General features: G+C 42.6%; 1 protein-coding gene across 3 annotated transcripts in view; it reads left to right on the top strand.

The window, feature by feature from the left end:
- Nucleotides 1-21,792, top strand: part of dlgap1a (discs, large (Drosophila) homolog-associated protein 1a) — a 67,366-nt gene extending 45,574 nt beyond the window's left edge. For 2 of the 3 annotated variants that reach the window (XM_017495961.3, XM_017495959.3), the window contains exons 3-11: nt 2,155-2,366; nt 4,490-4,667; nt 4,756-4,993; nt 10,951-11,372; nt 12,331-12,410; nt 13,218-13,618; nt 14,998-15,089; nt 15,699-15,851; nt 17,061-21,792. In XM_017495961.3, coding sequence (XP_017351450.1) covers nt 2,155-2,366; nt 4,490-4,667; nt 4,756-4,993; nt 10,951-11,372; nt 12,331-12,410; nt 13,218-13,618; nt 14,998-15,089; nt 15,699-15,851; nt 17,061-17,276 — 1,992 coding nt within the window. In that variant the 3' untranslated portion in view covers nt 17,277-21,792. Of the gene's footprint in view, nt 1-2,154; nt 2,367-4,489; nt 4,668-4,755; nt 4,994-10,950; nt 11,373-12,330; nt 12,411-13,217; nt 13,619-14,997; nt 15,090-15,698; nt 15,852-16,523; nt 16,775-17,060 lie in introns of those variants that run through there. The other variant, XM_017495962.3, reaches the window with a different exon arrangement.
- The last annotated feature ends 768 nt before the right edge of the window (nt 21,793-22,560 follow it).

Here is a 22,560-nt window from a genome sequence, read left to right as displayed (position 1 = left end):
TGATATGATTCGATTTAGTATCCTCCGATCGATATGTGAGCAGCTTTGCTCAGACTCTCCTGTAGGCCCATCATTTTTTTTCGGTAATAATTGATGTATAATCGGTGCGTCGACTCATTTCAGTCGTTGTCTTTTAAAGCGATGCATCAGTGCTGCTGCCGTTTCTTCTGTTTCGCAAGATGAGCTATAAAGTCGTCTCCTCCACCCTCGCCATGTTGCCGGTCACGAACGTTTTAGCTCTAGCGTGCCCTCTAGTGGATAGAGCTGTTAATGCTTCGAATACACACAAGTTACGCAGGAGACTGCAATGCTGCTCATGTAGCAGCTACGTGCACACACGTAAAGATAGTGAAACTGAACTATATCTGCAGCTTAATTTGTTTAAATCTATAATATTTGACTTCAGATCTGCGTTTTTTCCCCCGCAATATTAGGACGTATCGTTCTGCCATATCCTCACATCGCTTACTGGTGTTTATATACAATGCTAGTCAGATATTATTGTGAACATCATGCCCTGAAATCTTCACATACTGACAGACTTTTACATCTTGAAGCTTCTGGAGCGAAAGGAGACTGGGTTGTTCGTCACATGACCTTAAAAAACCAGTTGTTGTGACGTTCAGTTCCACAGCAGTGACTTTAAGGAATAAATGTGTATGTGTGTGGGCACATTGGATTTATCACTAACTGCCTTTTATACCCGCTGTGACGCCAGGGCCCTCCGTTTCCACGGCAACGGTAGCTCTGCGCTGATTCACACTGTGGCAGAGGAATTCTTTAACGTGGGATTTTTCGCTCTGTGCCGTGTGAGAAATCAGGGAGAAAAAACTCAGTGTTACATGTGTCTACGCACACACACACACACACACACACGCACACGCACGCATTAGAGCGAGAACAACCATGTCTCAGCTGACTGACTTGGAAATGATGTACAAAAATGTACATTTTTGGTTTGTTTCAGCTCTCTGAACTCTGCGTTAAGGTCAGATTGTGTGAATTGTTCTAAATCTGTGATGTGGAACATGTGGATTATCTCATGGAGCTGATCTGAGTTTGAGTTTGTGTGAGCGAGTGGAGTTGAGACAGATGTTGTGATACGCAGGGAGGCATCGTTAGCCCAATCGTGCGAGCTCACACCGGCAGCCTCATTAATTATCTCTGCCCACTGTGCTGGGGGTGTGTGTGTGTGTGTGTGTGTGTGTGTGTGTGTGTGTGTGTGTGTGTGTGCATGCGAGAGAGAGAGAGAGAGAGAGAGAGAGAGAGAAAATGCTTAATTTCACCAGTAAAAGCCGACATTCTCTATTTCTAAAATAAAAAAATAGTTCATTTTAAATCATTTTTAACAGTGATTATTAAATTTCGATGATGACACCGGGATTATTATTCATTTTTAAATATAGAAGATATATTTATTATTATTGCTTCCTTAAAGTGAAATGTCTGGAAAAAAAAAAAATATTCAGTATAAATTATAAGATTATATACAATTGATAATTCCTTCTTGATGGGATTAAGAAAGAATTTTAATGTACATCTTTTATTTAATTTTTGTCAAAATACAAATTCAATCTTCTTGCTGATGAAGGAATCAAGAAGCAGGTCAGCGAAGAGTCAAAAACGTGCTGTATATAGAAACACCAGAACGAATAAAGGCTGTGAAGAGCTTTAAGAGGCCTCCTAAACCTCCTCAATTTTTCACTTTTGCTTTCATTCTTGAAGAAAAAAATGACTTTAATTCTAATTTGAGTGTACAAGTGTAAACACTGGTGCTGCACTGATTACGCCGCATTCTCATTCTTATTTATTTTCAGAACTAAAATTGAAAGTACGAAATTGATTTAAAAATATTATTTATTTTAAAAATTAAAACTGTAAAATAAAAGAAAATTATATTCTTATTAATTATCTCTGCTGAGTGACTAAGATTTCCCATCGTCATAAGGTCAGATCTTGAAAACGGACTACTGTATAGGGTTTTAGGGTCTAACGTGTGTGTGTGTGTGTGTGTGTGTGTGTGTGTGTGTGTGTGTGTGTGTGTGTGTGTGAGAGAGAGAGAGCGCGACATTGAGATATGACGTCGGGCATACCGAGGCTGGAAGAAAGACTTTTTAGGCTGTATGTCATAGCGTGTGACCTCTGACCCTGCAGGTGCCTCAGGACGAGTGGGCGGGGTTCCCCATGGGGAAGGAAGAGGACATCCCGTGCAGGCGCATGCGCAGCGGCAGTTACGTTAAAGCCATGGCCGAGGACGACAGCGGCGACTCGGATGGAAGCCCCAAACCGTCACCCAAGATGCAGGCGAGACGAGCCAGCTACCTCAAAGCCACGCAGCCGTCACTCACCGAGATGACCACGCTCAAGTAAGTGCAGGTTTCCATGTTTACGCGTCTTGCCGGCGTCTAGCTACCGCGATGACTGCCTTCATACGCATGATATGGATATTATCTTGCAAAACTAAATATTTTATCATGTAAATCGATAACCTGCATGGTGATGGAGGTGTCAACTGTCTTAACAGGGTTAGGTCATTAACCCCCCCACCTGACCCCGCCCACATTGCGTCACCGGCGATGTCTCCGCCTCTTTTGACTGTGAATCAAGATTCTTCTGCACGTTGAGTCTATATCGTCAGACGTGGATTTGCGCGTGCGGTACAGGAATGCCGAGGCTCTGTAGGAGAACCTCCCTCGGTGCTGATTTCACTTAAGGGTCTCGGCAGAACGGCTCGGTTCCTTTCTTTATTCGCACAGTTTTAACTAACACCGTGCAGCCCGCTCCGTAGAGTCTATGAGTAATTACTCTTAATTTCTTTGAAACTGCAGCACTGACGCCATGAAAGCACTTTTTTTCGTGTTTTGACTCCGGAGGTGCTGCAGGTGGGAAACTCTCTGCGTCCTCAGTACGACCCGAACGGACTTGCAGTATTATTGGTGTGACGCGTATCCAGTGGGTCTGGTGTAATGAGAACAGTTTTCTATAAACGCTACACCAACAGAGAAGTCGACGGTTCCGTAACCGGATAATTAGCCAGAGCTGCGATGTCAGTGTCAAAGCGAATAGAGATTTAAATCGAGATTTTATCATTTCTATGCAAATTAGGTACGACCCGGTAAAGCGACAAATCAGAACGATCGGGTGCAGGACAGGCCACACCCACAAGGCAGGTCACCTGCTATCGTAAACATAAGGTTTCAAAGCACTGACACTGGAGACTCCTTGGTAAATATTCAGGATCAGGAATCAGCTAATGGATTGAGAGGATTGAGGTTTGCTTGTGACATCATGTTTAATGGAAATCCAAATTCTGTTCAAAATGACACAAACTGATCTACGTGAGAGAGACATGAGGCTTTTGCGGGGGCGAATGGCCTGCAGCGCTTTTAGAGTGTGTGTGTGTGTGTGTGTGTGTGTGTGTGTGTGTGTGTGGCTTCCACTGATGTCTGGCCTGCCGATGCTGATGCTGCTGCAGCTGGAGGCGATGTGTCTGTCTGTCAGCTGTGTGTGTGTGTGTGTGTGTGTGTGTGTGTGTGTGTGTTAACTGCGTGGGTGGCCTTAAACGAATTTCTTCTCACTTCTTCTCAACTCTCTCTCTCTCTCTCTCTCTCGTTCTCTCACTCTGAACGTAATGCGGGCCTTAGCACGAGTTTGTGTTCTCACAATTCACACTCGCTGAGGAAGTGACGTGAACACGGCGACGCCACACCGAGCATGTGCCGTGTCGGGGGAGAAATAAAACCCTCCAACTCCCACATATCCTCCCGATCTGTCTGTTCCTTTCACTGGGGATTTCACAGCTTTAAATGTTGATGAAGTCAAAGCTCTGTAAACTCTCCTACATCCGCTTTGCACATCTGACGCCTGGTCCGTCTCAGCTGGGGCGACCGCTCACGGCAGCTCTATAAATAAAATATCAGACTGTCAGCGGATCATGAAACGCAGCGTGACGGGCATTAGTGCATGTTGTTGTCCGATTGCTGAATTCTGGACAGCGATAATCCACGTAAACATCCGCATGTTTATGGAGATCTAGTGTAAAATGTTGAAAAGATTCGTTTAAAGGTCCATGTTCCAAAAATCCACTTTTTACTTTTTTTTTTTTTTTATATTAAAATAGCTTTACCGTATGCTTTCTATATTAGCTGATGTATATTTATATCTCCTCGCTGATTATGTAAATAATATATTATAACATGAAATGCAAAATAATGTTCTTTCGTTAGGAGTTAGAACAATAATAACATGCAGTGAGTCATTTGGGAGCCGAAAGAGTCGACTCTTATTGGTGATTCGAGTCAAATGATTTGACTCACTGAAAAGAGCAGGAATTCCTATCGCTATTACCTCCACTTTATACAGTAAGAGCTGGTAGTGGATCCTTTTCTCAGAATATTTATCACTTTAGCATGTGATTTTTGCCAATCCTTCAATGTTTCTGAGGCTCCTCGTGTGTTTTGCCTGATGTTCTCTCTCCGTCTCTCTACAGTATTTCTACAGAACACTCCCCGAAGCTGCAGATCAGGAGTCACAGCTATCTGCGAGCCGTCAGCGAAGTTTCCATCAACAGAAGTATGGAGAGTCTGGATCCTAAAGCTCTCCTCGCCTCGCCTCAATACCGCTCGCGCAACGAGAGCTACATGAGGGCTATGAGCACCATTAGCCAGGTTTCTGACCTCTGACCTCTGACCAACACCTCTTCTTAGATGCACGTATCGGTAATATTTATTCCCTGTTATATATTTGCTCTTGAAGGTGAGCGAGGTGGAGGTGAACGGTCAGATCGAGGCTGTGTGTGAAAGCGTCTTCAGCGAGATGAACGCTCAGGCGGTGGACGCTCTGGACTTGCCGGTTCCCGGATGTTTCCGGATGCGGAGTCACAGCTACGTACGCGCCATCGATCAGGGATGCTCGCAGGACGAGGACGGACCGTTACTGCCCGCATCACCGCCACGGACCACCACCACGGTCCGGACCATTCAGAGCAGCACGGGTCAGAATACACCACTCTTAAAAATAATGTTTTTTTAGAGCGATGCTATCGAAAAGACGTTCAGATCTTTTCTTCAGAAGTAGAAGAATGTGTGAAAACATTACTAGTGGGAGATGGAGGAGGAAGGGGCGGGGCTATCAGAGAGTTTCGGTTAATATCAGCAAGTTCAGAGCAACTACGCAGATGTCAGCGGTTCCAGATTCGATTGGGTTAGGGCTAGGGTTGCAAACTGATGCAAACAGGGTCAAGGTCACAGCAAGGTCAAATGCCCCCAAAATAAAGTGTTTTTCCTCAATAACTTCCTTCCTGTTCTAGAGTGTTTCTGACGCATAATTAGTAGCACGAACGCCGTTGGGGTCGAGTTCTACTTGTTGAGGGGCAACTCAAAGCGGCGTCCTCGGATTTTTTAAATGCGGAGCTCCTATACAAAATGCGTGAAGGTTGCCAGGTCTGATACACTCTTTTAAATATTCCTTTTTTTTTTTTTTATTATTTTAGATTTCTCCGGTACAGACGAACCGTATTTTGATTACATTTCCCTAAACGTTAGCCTTATGTGTAAATGTAAATCCTTATGTTCACATTAGAAAACGTTTACCTAGCGTGTTGTGACTGATATTTTATTTTAATTGACGTCAGTCCATTTAGGAAAAGTTGAATCGAGGTTTAATTCTCAAACGTGAAAGTTTTTATTTCCTGGTCCTGCTTTGGTCCTTCCTACCTCACACAGCTTTCACAAATCCCGGTACTGTACTGCTGCACCACTGTGAGCGGGACTCGGTGTGAAATTAAACAGAACCCGTCGAACGTTTCCAGCTTTAACTGCTCCCTCAGGTCGGGGTGAATTGGCGGGATTGATAGATGAGCGGATATTGATGCGTTGTCGTGGTTACCAGCAGAACAGGAAGTGTCTGATCGGTTGTATTTTACAAGCGCTCAGGACGGTAAGGGAATAAATATTGATGGTTGCTGATTGAATTGGGTTTAAATGGATGAATTATTGAGTGCGAACGTGAGAGCAGCTAAACGTTTTCGGTCCTAACGACTCGCAGGTTGACTAAACTCATCGTCCCCGAGCTACAGAGTGCGAAACCCGTGATAAATCAGGAAACACTGTCATTTTTTTTATTCTTTATTGTAACGTGAGACATTTTTTGCAAGTTTATGCGTTACTTTAAAAGCGCCACCAGCATTAACTTGTGTGTGTGTTAGCAGGTTAGCTTGTTAACGGTTTTCTAGCGAGCTTTGACGATGTTCAGCTAATCTTTCTTAGCGTAAACTTGTATGAGTAATTATACTGTGGGTTAACATACTGTATAGCCAGCAGCCCAAGTTAGGAGCTGAACATCTCAATCTGGCAACCTCAACACACTCATGATTCCAGTGAAATAGAAAGGAAAAATTGTTGCGCAAATATCGATTTGATTCACGACGAGTTTGAGACTCAACACAAGAGCATAAATTACACAGGCGTGATCCCTGATTATAACGGGGATCTTTTAAGAGTTTGATCTTCCTATAATCGACGTTTTTTTTTTTTTTTAATTGCTCGAGTGCTATTTTTACTGTTTGCTGTAAGAATGAATCTTCGCTGAGGGGTTTGACCTTCAGATCCACGACGGAGGCAGTCGAGTTTATTCACACGGAATACATTCAGGATGAAAACCGATTATTAACACGCTGTAGGAGGAGCAGCAGTCAAGGTGCGGCTTCTGATTATCGTGGCGCTCGTACGCCGAAGAGACGTCGAGAGAGTCATGGAGTGGATGAGGGACAGACTTGTTTTCCTGTTTAATTCTGAAGTGCTTTTCTCTTCACGAAATAGCTGCGTGTTTAGAGTGTTTGTTCTGCGTCGTGTTTGATTTCTGTCACGGGATAAGTGTTCCTTTCTTTTTAATAGAATAGTGCCCATATGAATTAGCCCCTGGCGTGGTTAATCATGTTTTCGAACTTGAAAATAGTATATTTCTTGTAAAATATGGTAGACATTGTCCTGATTTCTTGGCGCAAGCCATAAAAAGTAGATACTTTAGCCACACCCTTTCGAATTAAACAAAATTTGCATTATATGCGAAACCTTCTTTTGACGATCTAGCATGTCGGTGTCAGGAACGTCTTTTTAAGCAAATATTATCCACGTGAATTGACCGCTGTTTGGCTCTACTCACGTTTTTTTAATCAGGTTTAAAAATAAATGTATTATACCGTATGGTATAGATTAAATCCGATATTTTCCCCTAATTTCTTGGCTCAAGCCCTAAAACCACAAGACGACAGATTCCGTCTCGAGTCCGTGCCAAATGATTAATTAATTCCTCGATGCGGTTATGAGCATGTTAGCAACATGTCAGCGTTAGCATGAGTATTTAATCGTTAATAAGACGCGGGTGGATGCCGCGTGACAGGTGGTGTGCGCCGGAAATGGGATTCGCAGTAATAAGCGTTATCATATGGCTTCTCACCTCACGCGCTCTGAGAAGACGTGTGTGTTTGTGTATACGAAGGCATGACCTTCTGCTCATGAAGCACATCCAGCTGCCCACACCACACGCTCCCACCCTGATGTATTATGGGAAAAACTGACAGGTCTGACATTGAGAACATCGCCCTCTACCCCTCTGGCCGTCCCAAAACCCCAGCTGAGAGCCCAGACGTGGCGCAGACTCGCCATCTGCCCCCGATACAGCCAACACCATCGACAGGGTCAGAGCGGAAATGGGGATTTTCTTTCGTTCGTTCATTCGTTCTTTCTTTTAGTATGCAGGAGAGCCTTTCTCACAGCGCTGACTCTTTTTTTTATTTTTTTATTTTTTTTTCCCAGACGTTCTGATTAGAACAAAGTTTGGGTGGACGATACGACAGTGTGATATTATCGCGATACCACAGGACGCTTTTCTGAGAATATTGTTGGTATCAGAATTTCTACATCAACAAAGCGCACTGTTATTCCAACTGACAAGTAGCTCATTGGACGTTAAAAACAACCACACAAACTTGTGTGAACGAAATTAAGGTCATTTCCAGGACTGTGTGTGTGTGTGTGTGTGTGTGTGTGTGTGTGTGTGTGTGTGTGTGTGAGTGAGCAATTAGAGGGATCTGTCTCATGTTATTAGACACACACACAGGATTGGGTTCACAAATACGTCAGGTTTAACCTCACATGACCTCCTTCTTGATGTAAGACGGTTCCTCGTGTACTTCCTGTCTGTGGGACTGAAACCATCAGACTTGTCTCCAGATATCTCTTGACGGCCGTTTTACCGATTCTCGTGGGACGTTAGCATTAGTTATACGGCCAATGTTAGCGATGCTTTGCAACGCCGCTACTCAGATCATGGAGGTAAATAAATAAATAGAAAGAAATATATGTAATAAATAAATAAATGTGAAAGTGTTTTGTTATGGCTTTAGCAAGGCTCTAAGTGATACAGGAAACAAACAAACAAAAAAAAAAACTAAATTCGCAAGACACCGTAACAGAATAGTACGTAATATTTACGAAATTCTAAACACATTGTGGCGATCGTAATGAGGTCACTAACTGCCCCGGTCTCCATTGCAACCTCTCTCTCTCTCAGTATTTACATAACACTGCACATTAGACTCATTCCAAGCTCACTCCCTCTGTAATTGGTCTCTTCCTGGTGAACAGTGAGTCATATCCGACTGCGTTACACTCAGCGGCGTGTAGGCGTTTCCGCAGACTGGCCACAAATAACCCTTTCTGGGCCCTTATTCATGCGTGTTCTTTGTGAGATTGTATTTATATTTCTTTTAACTTCCTTTTAATAAGAGCTATTTATATCCGGGAGGACGGAGTGACCACTGAACTGTCGCTGCCTGTTCCTGCAGTACACCTGTATGACCACCAGAGGGAGCATGTGTGTGTGTAAATAGAACTGTTAATCATGACATACAGGACTTAGGACCTCAAGCTGCTTGTAGTAAAAAAAAAAACTTAGGTATTTTAAAATTTATTATTAAAAAATAATAAGAAATACATTATGAAATAAATAAATAATGGAGCTGGTCGAAATGTCCAGGTTTATTGTATTTGTTCGTTACAGGAACTCACTGTTTGAGTTTATGTTTAATTTATTTTATTGTGTTAATGTAACAGAGTTCTGTTTTCCTCTGTAGGCGTGCATTTATTAAACATAATTAGCAAACGCTAATAACTGCGCTGCAGTTTGGAAACACATGCTAGCAGTGTGTATTATATTTATATATTAATTCACCGTACAGGTCACTAATGATCTTTAATTATTGATTGTATTCCTGGCTCTGTTGTGCTGTGTTTCCACTCCTCTGTCCTGTCTTGTAATGGAAAGACACCACCAGAGGAGCACCGCTAAGCTGATGATATTTAGGCGGTTGATGGTTGATTTATTTTTATGCTTTAATAAACTCGCGCGTTTTTCCTCGTGCTCTAAATGTAGTTGCTCAACCGCGATGTATTTGGCTAGTCTGTCTTCACCGTGCAGCTGAACGCTGGAACGTTATGGGAGGGCGGCCATCTTGGAAAACGCACCCAGGGTTATGGTTGTTTTTTGTGGAGTCTAATGATGCGAATTGGGACGGTGTTTATTTATGGGAAATGTTTTTGTTGAGCTCGACTCGTAGCTCCAGCGTAAAACTATGGAAACAAACATCAAATGCTGAACATGTCTCCGCTGATCCACTGCGTTTTGTAAAAAAAATCTTAAATGGTGTACATTTAATGTTTCTTTCGCTCAACGGCTCCTTTAAAGCTGGAGAAGTGAAGCAGAGAGAAATTGTGAAGAAAATCTCTGAAGCTGATGTAGTGTGTTTGCCTCGGCACCTTATCTCTATTGCACACACTCAGTGTGTGTGTGTGTGTGTGTGTGTGTGTGTTAGCACCATTGAGTGTGTATGCGACGTCTGTGTTTTTTCACACACTGGAAGGCTGGACCTTAGAGAGAGAGAGAGAGAGAGAGAGACTCTCACTGAGAGATTATTTCAGCCACACAGTCACATACTTCCGGTGTGTGTGCGTACGCGTGCGTGCGTGCCTGTCTACCCACTGCCTCTTAAATAGTGACCGAGTAAGAAGGAAGTGTGACATTTCTTATGTCATGTGTGAAACGACGAAAGAATGGAGAGAAAAAGCGTCTTTAATGTTTTCTGACTCTTTTCTGCCCTCTTGTGGCTGTTCCGTAAAACTGCAGCAGAAAATTCAAATGAAGAAATGCAATGCCTCGTTAAGGGCTTCCTTCCATTTCCTCATCTCTCTCTCTCTCTCTCTCTCACACACACACACACACACACACACACACACACACACACACACACACACACAGACACACACACTCTCTCTCTCACACACACACACGCACACAGTACACTCATGTTAACACTCTCTTGTAGCACACAGGCGTTGGGGATTATGTCGTGTTTAATGTGGGGTTTGAGGATTTTCTCCCTCCTCGTAGTGAACAGTTTGTGAAACACATTTGGATGATGGGATTCGATGGAGCTTTAATAACACTTTATAAATAACCTCAGTACAAATTCCATTATTTCTGGGGTTTGGGTTGTTGTTGTTTTTTCATACGATTCACTTTGTATTCTTTAAACCAAATTTATCCTGTGTTTATAAAAGATGTTTGATTGATTGATTGATTGATTGATTGATTGACTGGTTGTTCTGATCTGCAATGCTCTATGGAATGTTATGCGGAAAAGCATGTCCCTACGGAATGTTCTTAATATTATGAAATGTGGATTATTCATTTATTTATCTATTTATTTATTTATTTATTTATTTATTTATTTATTTATTAAGGGGTTTGTTGTAGGTAGTGACGGGTGCATAGTGTCCTTACTGTAAATCTGAATCTTTAATATGACTGTATATCATGAATCAGTAACACCGTGCTGATGAATATTCGGAATGCCGGCGTCTGATTGGCTGAACTGTGTGTATTGTGCTGCAGTGTCGTCGTGTATCACCACCTATAAGAAGACGCCTCCACCGGTGCCTCCGCGCTCCTCCACCAAGCCCTTCATCAGCATCACAGCTCAGAGCAGCACCGAGTCGGCGCAGGACGCCTACATGGATGGCCCAAGTCATCGCCATGGCGACACGGCACTGCACTCTGCCCTCAGTAACTCCACAGAGAGCATCGACAGCATGAAGGCTCTGACGGCCGCCATCGAGGCGGCGAACGCGCAGGTGCATGGCCCCGCAAGCCAACACGTCAACTCCAGCAACACCGCCGGCCACGCCTCGCCCCTCCCCCTGCCCCTCCCCCTGCCCCTCCCTGTCCCCATACAGGTCCCCATACAGGTCCCTACACTAGAGGAGGCACACAGAGACGCTCTGCGCAAGGGCCGGTGTCTCTCCATCGGCATACAGGTGAGAGAGAGAGAGAGAGAGAGAGAGAGAGAGAGAGAGAGAGAGAGGAAAGACAGAGTGAATGAGCAAGAGACATACAGGGAAAGAAAAAGAGAGAGGGATAGGTGGTGAGAGAGAGAGAGAGAGGGAAAAAGAAAGAGAGAATGATTGAGAGAGACCGAAAGACAGACAGGATGAGTGAGATAGATATGGGGAAAGAAGAGGGAAAGAGGAAGGGGGAAGAAATGACAGAATGAAGGAGGAAGAGAATAAGAGAGACATGGAGTTAAAGAGGGATAGAAAATAGATTGAACAAGTGAGAGATAGCAGCAATGAGAGAGAGAGAGAGAGAGAGAGAGAGAGAGAAAGGAAGAGAGATTAGATAGAAGACATATTGGGAAAGAAGTAGAGAAAGAGGAAGAGAGCTGTACCAAGGGAAATAAGGAAAGAGAGAGAGAATAAGTGAGAGTGGGGAATAGCAGTGAGAGAGAGAGAATGAGAAAGAAGTGGAGAAAGAAAGGAACAGAAAAGAGATAACGTGAACGAGGGGGAGGAAGAGAAATAAAGAGAGAGAATTGAGAGATGGAGAGAGAGAATGAGCAAGAGACCTAATGGGAACGCAGCAGAGGGTGAGAGAGGGAGGAAATAAGAGATGCGTAGAGAAAAGGATGAAAGGTGAATGAGAGAGTTCAGACAAGACAGAAAGCGAAAGCAGAAGGAAAAAGAATGAGTGAGAAAGACAGAAAGAGGAAGAGAAGAGGAAAAGAAACAGATAAACTCACTAGAAAAAAATCCTGATATTTTTCATTTAGCTAATAAAGAGTTAACAAAAATATTGACGCCCCTGCAGAAAACCACTCAGTAAATCAGCCTGTTAATAAGATACAACTTTGATGATGACTGTGTGCGTGTGTGCGTGTGTGCGTGTGTGCGCGTGTGCGCGTGTGTGCGTGTGTGTGTGTGTGTGTGCGTTGTACAGGTGGACGGCCCTGAAGATCAGGAGGCAGAGGACCAGTCGAAGTTTCAGTCAGTAGGGATCCAAGTTGAGGATGAGAGAAGGTGTGTGTGTGTGTGTTTGTGTTTGTTTGTGTGTGTGTGTGTGTGTGTGTGTGTGTGTGTGTGTGTGTGTGTTTGACCCCTTTACCTGTACGAATCTATGATGAATCACAATCATGACTCAGCTGCAATATTACAGTGTTCTTTTAGCTGAAATGTCATACATTACTCACACACACACACACACACACACACACACACACGCACGCCTGACCTTACACCATGCCTCCTGTCTGCTGCACTACAAGTCTGATTAGTCTAGCCACAGGCAGGACAAGCTGAGAATATCACAGCTTTCATCATCATGGCTGTGTCCCAATCTACATGCTCTTCACTGTATAGTGCACTGCATAATTAACACATGATTAGAACAAAATGGCGTGGTTTACATAGTGAATAGGGTGTGTTATTATTTAGGGAGGACACAGTTTAACACAATTAACCAATCATAGCATCTTTGTAGTGTGGATAGGGTGTGTGAATTGGGACACACCCACAATGAAGCGATAATAATGTTCATGTGGCCTGTATAGTGGATAAGGATGTGTGATTTAGGTCACTCACTCACTCACTCACTCATTCGCTGACCAGTACTAGTGTTTGTGGCTTATAGAGTAAGTAGAGTGTGTAATTTGGGACATATCTACAATTTACATCGTGAAGAGGTGTGTGATTTGGGACACGCCCTCAGTTAAGCGATAATAGTGTTTATGCGGCGTGAGTAGGGTGTGTGATTTGGGACACAGCCACACTGCAGTGTGGATGCTGTGATGTTTGTGTTGAAGTGTCTCTCTCTGTCTGTCTCTGAAGTCATCGCCGGATCATGCGCTCCAACAGCGTGACGGCGGCGGTGCAGGCCGACCTGGACATGCCCGATTTCTCACCGACCGAGTCTCCGGACGCCGACGTCACCTTCTCCCGGGACGCCACGGCCTCCACGGTGAGCATCCAGGGCTCGGGGAACCACTACCACGCCTGCGCCTCGGACGACTACGCCTCTGTGGGCTTCGACCCGTCCGTGCTGCCGCCCCCCGAGCCCTGGGTGGACAGCGGCGTTCCCGAGGACCCGCTCCAGAGCGCACGGAGCCGCTCGGTGTGTCAGCGTGACGGACGCTGGTTCCTCAAACTGCTGCAGGCTGAAGCCGAGCGCATGGAGGGCTGGTGCAGGCAGATGGAGCAGGAGGAGCGGCACAACGAGCTTCCCGACGACAGTGAGTCACCCCTCACACACACACACACACACACTTTATAGTGTGCTAATTTGAGAGTACGAAAAATATAGACCGTAAATATAGCCAGCGCCCTCATGAAATCCCACAATGCACCAGTGTCACTTCAACTCGCCGAGAGCTGCGTAATAATTAGCTTACGTGTTCAATGAAGTGTGTTAAGGCTGAGAGCACTGAAGTGTGCAGAGATCAGCCCTACAGGACCAGAGCCCGATTTAGCACGTCTTATATTAGCTAAAGCCAGAGGCACGGAAACCAAACAAACAAACAAACAAACAAACCGACCAATCAGCACCAGCGAAGAACACGCATAATAACCTGAAACACTGATATAAAGACTTATTTGCATGCTGAAGGTCATTTACAGAGAATAAATGTTACTCATCTACATCACATAATACTATATATATATACACACACACACACACACACACACACACACACACACACACACACACACTCTACCGGTCAAAAGTTTAGTTACCCTCATTCTTTATTAATATTTTTTTCTTCCACATTTTATAATAATAATAAAGTCATTAAAACTCAGGAGTAACACAAAGGGAATTATGGGAATTATGTTGTGATAAAAAATAAATAAATCAAAATAATTTAGTATTTTAGAATCTTCGAAGATGCACTTTTCGCCTAGAATTTGCAGAAATGTATTCTTGGCGTTTTCTCACCCGAATCTCTGAGATGCTTTTTAAACAGTATTAAAGGAGTTCACACCGACGCTGGACTCTTTTTCCGTTTAAAAAAAAAAAAAAAAAAAATTGGAAATAAAATGTTATTCATTTCTTTCATCAGTAAAATATGTTGGCACAATTATATTCTTCTCTACGACACCAAGCTTTTAATCACACACCTTAGGATCAAAGGCTTTTAAGATCACGAGAAACATTTCAGTCGTGTGTCCACAAACTTTTGACCGGTTGTGTGTGTGAGTGACTGTGAGTGAGTGTGTGTGTGAGTCTATCTATAAACGTTGTTGATTTGTGTTATGTAATATGTAGAAGAATATATTATTTACATTTTTTTAATTATATAAAAACATTTTACTTAGGGAAAAAAAAGTAAAGTATTTAATACTGAAAAGGAGAATAAAGTATACATTTTTTTTTTTTTTTTTTTTTTTTTTTTTACAGTTTTGAAGAGTAACTACAAAATTTTAACGTCTAATCGGCTGCTTCCTGTCCGTTTAACGCTAAATAAAAATTAAAAAAATGCAAAAAAGTTATAATAGAAAAGAAATTGTGACAAAATATATCACTGAGTTAATATCATCACTTCATCCAGCCCTAAGAGTGTGTGTGTGTGTGTGTGTGTGTGTGTGTGTGTGTGTGTGTGTGTGTGTGTAGTTCTGGGGAAGATCCGCAGTGCAGTAGGCAGTGCCCAGCTTCTCATGTCTCAGAAGTTCCTTCAGTTCAGAGAGCTGTGTGAGGAGAACCTGGTGAGTTTCGTGTATTTTCATATTTTAAATCCAATCCGCTACACGTCTAGTAGAACAGGTTTTGTTATGCTGTTTGGTTTTAATTCCGTTCTACAGACTGTGCAGAGAGGGACTTTACAACATATGCATAAGCGCTGAATAATGTGTATAGAGTATAACAGTGCATGAATATATAATGTGTGTGTGTGTGTGTGTGTGTGTGTGTGTGTGTGTCCGTCTGTTTTTACAAGACATGTTTTGAGATGTCTGAGACGTGAACACAGACTTCATACGCACTCCTACACCGCGTTATACAGGAATGATGTGTTATAACGGTGTTAGAAATGGAATACATGTGACTTATGACTGTAGTAGTGGTGCTTTTTTGTCAGCATTGAAGCTTTCTGTGAAAAGTTTCCTTAAAAACTCATGAAAGATCGATTGGCTAGATTGTAGTGACCTCTAGTGGTCAAAAATGAGTAAATACTCAAAGAACTTTTAAATAGAGCAGGAACATTATTGCCTCTTCTGCTTTTGAAAGCTCATGTGATGTTCTCATGGCACACTGGAGTGTTGAATTACTCGTGATTGTGATCGTTAACATCCCGGTTAACGCGTTCTTACCCGCAGAACCCCAACGCTCACCCGCGACCCGTGGCGCAGGATCTGGCCGGCTTCTGGGACATGCTGCAGCTCTCCATCGAGAACATCAGCCTGAAGTTCGACGAGCTACACCAGCTCAAGGCAAACAACTGGAGACCCCTCGACCCCCCTGAAAGAAAGGTACGGCGATTATCCAGAATGTAAGACGGTTCTAGGAAGTACCTAGTACTCAGGAGCTTACACACACTTCATGACACTAACCTCGTCAACGTGCCGAAGGGAAATAACACTGTACCAGTTGTGTGGTTTTTGGTACTTGTTCAAGATCAATACCGACAGAAGTGAATGGTACTTGGGGGCGGAGTTAACAACGCTGCTCATCACCGATTGGTTGCGCGTGTACACTACACATACTTTTACAGCACAAGTGAACAGAAATAGTTTTCAGATCATAGGTACAGCGAGATCACCAGGTTTTTTATTGCGTCTCGAGTCGCTTCACCAGCAGGCCGCAAGCCTCAGGATCGTGAACGGTGCGATCTGATTGGCCGTCACATCAGCGATCCGATTTTCCCGCGGGAAAACAAACTTTCCCTCACAGTTAGCTTTTCCAAGCAAGAAATAGTCTCTGGATTAAAACAGAGTTTTAGCGATAAACAGCTCTCTCTTTGGATGTGTTTCTGGATGAACTGTCTGTTACGTGAACGTTTGCTCTGTGTTTTCACGTCAGTGTTAGTAACGTTCGTGTCGCTGATCATCACAACTGCAAATGTCTTTGCTTTGCTTTCTTTCTTTCTTTCTCGTTCACTCTTATTTTCCTTTCTTGTTTTTGTTTTTTTGTCTGTTTGACAGTGAGCCATTTTCAGAAGTCATTCCATCTGGCACTCAAAACCACTGTAACCCCGCCCCCTGCTGGGCTGCTCCATCCTCATGCACAGCTTCGTAGCCGTAGTGCTGGTGTGTGTGTGTGTGTGTGTGTGTGTGTGTGTGTCTGTGTGTGTGTGTTCAGATGTGCTCCGTCTCTCTTTCGTGTGTGCTGTCACTCTCACCCTGTCTCTGTTTCCATCCATCTGATTCTGTGGCAAAAAAGGTGAGGTGTAAAAGTTGTAGTAAAGTACACACACGCACACACACACACACACACACACACTACCTCCTTGTGCACATACACATTGCCCCCTAGAACACGCGCACACACACACACACACACACACACACACATTACCTCCTTGTGCTCATACACACTGCCCCCTAGTGCTCACGATTAAAACATATGAAGTAACACGCTTTTCTTCTTGCCAGTTTGTGAAACATTTGGATGGAAACGTTCCTTCTCTCCTTCTCTCTCTCCCTCCATCTCTCTCTCCCTGTCTCTCATCTCCCCCTCAGGAGAGGAGGTTGCCTCCCCCTGTGCCAAAGAAACCGGTGAAGTGCCATCCTCCGCTGGCGCGAGATCGCTCTCTCGAGAGTTCGGAGAAACAGCGGCAGGAGGCTCGCAAACGCTTAATGGCAGCCAAGAGAGCTGCCTCTGTGCGCCAGAACTCAGCCACCGAGAGCGCAGACAGCATCGAGATCTACATCCCTGAGGCCCAGACCAGACTCTAAACACACACACACACACACACTCACACACACACACTCACTATACTGCACTCGCGCACATTACTACTGAAAGCACAAACACGCCAGCCTGGTCTGATTCAGAGGGAGGAGCGCCAATACATATAAACACACACACACACACACACACACACACACACACACACACACACACACACACACACATAAAAACACACAACACATCACATTACATTATGTTGGTTATCATCTCATCTGTTAAAAATATGTCACAATCTTCCAGTGATATAAATTTACTGGCGAACATAAAACAAGTTCCTCAGTTCCACTAGTGTGGGCGTGGCCTATCGCTGCTCAGCTGCTTTTCATCAATATGCATAAATGCGGTTTTCATTTTCTAAAGTGACCCAGAAACGCCGTTAACGTCCGCTGTCTTCAACTCTTCGTATTTTTTAATTCAAAAAATATTCCCAGAGTTTACTTGAAGCCCCTCCGACACGGTTTAACCCCGAACTGCCTCCTGTTCACTACACATGCTTACTCCGTACAGAGGGTTTAACGTACTAGCATAGCGCGCTAGATATTCAACAGACCTCTGTTTGAGTTTCACAGATATACCGTATGTTGCGTTAATTAAAAGAACATAGTCTTTAGTCTCTAATTAAACAGCACAAAATTATTTTGGTGAAAAGTTCAGTGTTATCATTAGATGTAGGTTTAGCAACTGAAAGTAGATCATGGGTTCTTAATCGTTCAAATCATTGTTTTTCTTTTTTTTATATAAATATTATCAATATTTAAATATATTTTACTATAATTATTGTACACAATTAAATCCGTTCTGACGTGAACAATATTGAATCACACTGTATCATATAATACTGTATCGAATCAGCTCTGAATCAGATCATTAACTCTTTTAAATGTTATACATCAAATTATCGATTGCATGTTCCACTCATGCACACACTTCACTATTAAACACACACACACACACACACACACACACACACACACACACAGTGCCCTGGCGCTGAACGGATGGGCGGAGTGTTTGTATATAATCTGTGATATACCGTTCCTCTACTGCTACCAGGGATACCACAGCAGGTCTCTGGGGTTTTTTTATTTTATTTTCCTCTCTGATTTGTCTCTGAACTCTTCCTCACCGTGTAAAATATCCCTCTCCATCTTTCCGACGCCTCACCCGTCTCCTGCTGAAGCCTGGACCGCTTCTAATCTAATCTAATCTAATCTAATCTAATCTAAAGCCCTTGGAACCTTGGACACTCATCATCATACACGTCCCACTCCACCTTCCTGCCTTGGAACAGACGGACCTGCTCGTCCGTAGCACGGCTCAAGTCACGCGCGAGAAATCGGATCTGAGGGCGAAGGTCAAGCCATGACCTCACCTACTTGGAAACGCTGCGTTGGATTCTCCCACAAATGTGAAGGTGTTTTATGGAATGATCTGGCCAAAGACATCTAAACTTCACCCCAAACGTCGTCAGTCAGACAGTTTCAGTGTCTTTAGTTTTTTAGTTGCACTGGAGCTACGACGCTACTCTAGCTAACGTGTCACCAAGAATCTTTCCCGTGAATAAATACCTGTAGTTAACAAACATTTTATTATGCTTTCTAAGCTCCGCCTTCAGGCTTTCGTTTAAGAGGCGGGTCCAAAAGGGCAGAAAGATACCAAAGGGCTTTTTGAGGACCACACCCGGGTTACTGTGTTGAGCTAGCTAGCGACGTAGGGTTTAGTTATGTTAAGCTACTGCAGTAAGAGCTTGTTAGTGTAACAGTAGCTGACGATCGAGCTAGCTAAACAACTTAGCTTTGTTTAATACACTACCGTATAGCACTTATGCTAAGCGGTGGTCGTATTCAGACTGTAAGGATTCGCCTCGGAGGCGTGAACTACACACGGGTGATTTTTTTAATAATCTGCACACCCGGAAAATTGACTTAATCAGGTGCGTAAACCGATTCTGAACAGGATTCTGTGACTTTTGGACTTAAGTCGCCAACTCGCTAATTTATACTGCAGTGACGGCTCTAATTTATTTCATATCAAGCTCGTGCCAGTTAGCTTGTTGTAGCCGATAGTCTAAAGAGTAGGCTGTGGTTTGAGTGATCCTGACTGTTAGCTGGATTAGCCTCATGTCTGACTGACTACATTAGCGGTAAGTTAAATTTTTTCGCCAAATTCTTCCTTTAACACTTTAAACGAACAGACGGAAACTTCCGGTTCGAGTTCATTCGCCTTTCTCTCCATCATGTGACTTTATATTTCTATATTTCCAACTGCATTTTTCCTTAATTGTAATGTTTGGGTGAAACGCAGCAGCAGGACAGGGTATGTTATGTTAAAAAGCAATATTTCATTCAAAATCAGCGTTACACTGATGACGTCGAGGCCTACTGCGTGTAAAAGTTCGGATTATTGCTAACGAAAGAAGATGCCTTCACTATTCTGTAGCCACTTCTGTTTCCTCTACTGTCGCTTGCTATTGTAAACGCTTCTCAGTGACCCCGCCCCTCTCGAGGAAATGTGTTCTCTGTTTCAAACCCTGTGACACGTTTAGAAACATATCGTTTAGTGCATATTATACCGATTTACTTCCTTTTTTTAATGTAGAATTCAGATCTTTTATGGATATAAGCCAATAGCGGTGCTTAACGTAGCCCCGCCCCCTAAAAAAAGAAACTTTATCAAGTGTTTAAATGAGATGAAAACTATAAAGCGCAAACTTTTCATCGGTCAAGTTAAGTTCGTCCTTCTTATAGCCTACTACCGTGTTTAGTCTTTTTTTTTTTTTTTTTAAATGTACACTGTATTGTCGCCCATTGGGGGAGTGGCTCTTGGTCATGTGACTCAGTTTGTCCAATCCTGCCAGGTGGGCCGGACTTATCTCAGGACGAAATGTAGACGCAGTGGGCGCAGCAAAATCAGGGTCTCCCAGTGGTCGTGTTCTGTGTTTCTTGAATGTGTGTGTGTGTGAAAGGATGCGTGATGCGTATGTTTTATTGCGTGTACGTCTCGAAAAGTGCTTCCTAACTTCGTTTCTGTTCGGATGAAGTCGAGTAGCCTCCTAAATCTGTGCACACGACCCTTATTTTAGTCCGTAGTGTTTGTACAGGAACTTTACGACGACACGCATGCAGACCTGTTACCATAGAAACACTGTATATCCTATTTGTACTTTAAATTCATGTATGTATTTATTTACTTATTTATTTACCTTTTTAATGTATTTATTTATTGTTGACTTTCTTTTTGTACGGTTTGGATTCTGTTCAGTGATCGGTCATGCTCCCTTCATTTCGTGACTATGTTGTACTGTATGTATAGACATGATGTGTGCAGACAGACGACAAACACACAATAAATTCTGCAAACTTTTCTTCCTCTCGCCGTCTGTGCGGTGACTCACGCCATACACGCTTACATCACTGATGTGGAGGAAAGTGTTTATCTATAGCACCTGCTCATTCCCTCATCTACAGTGCCCTCCACTAATATTGGCACCCTTGGTAAATATGAGCAAAGAAAGCTTTGGAAAAATTGTCCTTATGGATTATCAAACAATCGAAAACAAACACAGGTTTATCAAAAAAAATATATATACATTTGTTAAATATAGGTGTGCAACAATTATTGGCACCCCTATGAATTCAAGACAATTTTTCACAGCTTTCTTTGCTCATATTTACCAAGGGTGCCAATATTTGTCGAGGGCACTGTATAAAGCTTTGCAATTTCATCTGCTTGGTTCTTAGGGATTTAGTCTTTAGCTTTTAGAGCTTTATGATGTTTCCTGTAAAGCTTCCTGATGCCATTTGCTTGTTCCCTAGCTGCTTGGCCACTGGCTTTTAAAACTTGCTGATATTATCTGCTAGGTCTAACCCCTCAGCCCCTAACTCCTCAACCCTTCATTGTTCAGCCCCTAACTACCCGACCTATAATTGCTTCCTAAGATCTTCCTAAGATGCCTAATGTCACCTGCTTGATCACAAACAGCTGAAAGCTAGTGTCTTCTACCCAGGTCCTAACTTTCATTGTTGATGTTAGCTTCCTGAAATGATGCGCTCTGTCAAAAACGTCCTGTTCTAACCTGCTTGGGCCGTAGCTGCCTTATCCTTAGCTGCTTATTCCCTAGTTGCTTGGTCACCAGTTTCCAAAGCCAGCTGATTTTCTTTTCTCATCTGGGTGTCATTAACGCTCATTAAAGTACTGAAGACCCGCTTTCTCAGAGCCTGTACAGGACACAGCTGCAATTCTGACTTCAGACACCAGAGGGAGCGTCGCTGAGCTCGAGTTCCCTGTAGAGCCTCATGCCTTCTCTAAAAGCCTAGTGGACTGTGGAGTTTTTATTGCTTTATCAGAACTGATTACTGACACAATTATCAAGAACAGCAATTTCAGATAAATAAAAAAAAAATCTTTTTATTAGCTTCTTAAGGGGGACATAATTGGAACCTTTAAAAAAAAAAAACTTCTATTAGATTCTGACTCGGAAATTTTAGGGGTTCTGAAGGATAGAGGACATAGATTATGTACACTTAAAAAGGTGTGTGTGGGGGGGGGTTCATAGCTTTGCAATGGTTCCAGTTTTCTAAAGGAGGTTTGCTTGGAACCTTTTTGAAAGGGAGACCCATTGTTCTTATAGAGAACCTCAGAGCTTCCTCTGAAGACAATTCAAGGAACCTTTCAAGGTGCTAGATGGAGTGTATTTTAAAGTATGGAATTGGACCTTAAGGATCACTTTTGTAGAAAAATGGTTGTTCATATATATATATATATATATATATATATATATATATATATATATATATATATATATACATATACATATACATACACACACACACACACACATATATATATATATATATATATATATATATATATATATATATATATATATATATATATATATATATATATATATATATATATATATATATACATATATATATATATATATATATATATATATATATATATATATATATATACACATATATATACATATATATATATATATATACATATATATATATATATACACATATATATATATATACATATGTGTGTGTGTGTGTGTGTGTGTGTGTGTGTGTGTGTGTGTCTTACATAGAACTTTAAGAGTTTTCTCATCTGCTAATATAATTATGTAGTTCATAAAGCCTTGCAATGCCAGTTGAAACCTAGATGTTTGGGGAATTTAGCTGCTTAAAATATGGGTTCTTCATGGGGTTCTTTGTATAGATGAGGGTTCTCAGCTTCTAGGGTTCTAGTTTGGAA

Source organism: Ictalurus punctatus, chromosome 20 (genome assembly GCF_001660625.3).
Source record: "Ictalurus punctatus breed USDA103 chromosome 20, Coco_2.0, whole genome shotgun sequence".
In the NCBI taxonomy this organism is placed as follows: Eukaryota; Metazoa; Chordata; class Actinopteri; order Siluriformes; family Ictaluridae; genus Ictalurus; species Ictalurus punctatus.
The sequence above is the reverse complement of the archived record's forward strand: the minus strand, read 5'-3'. Positions and strand labels throughout refer to the sequence as shown.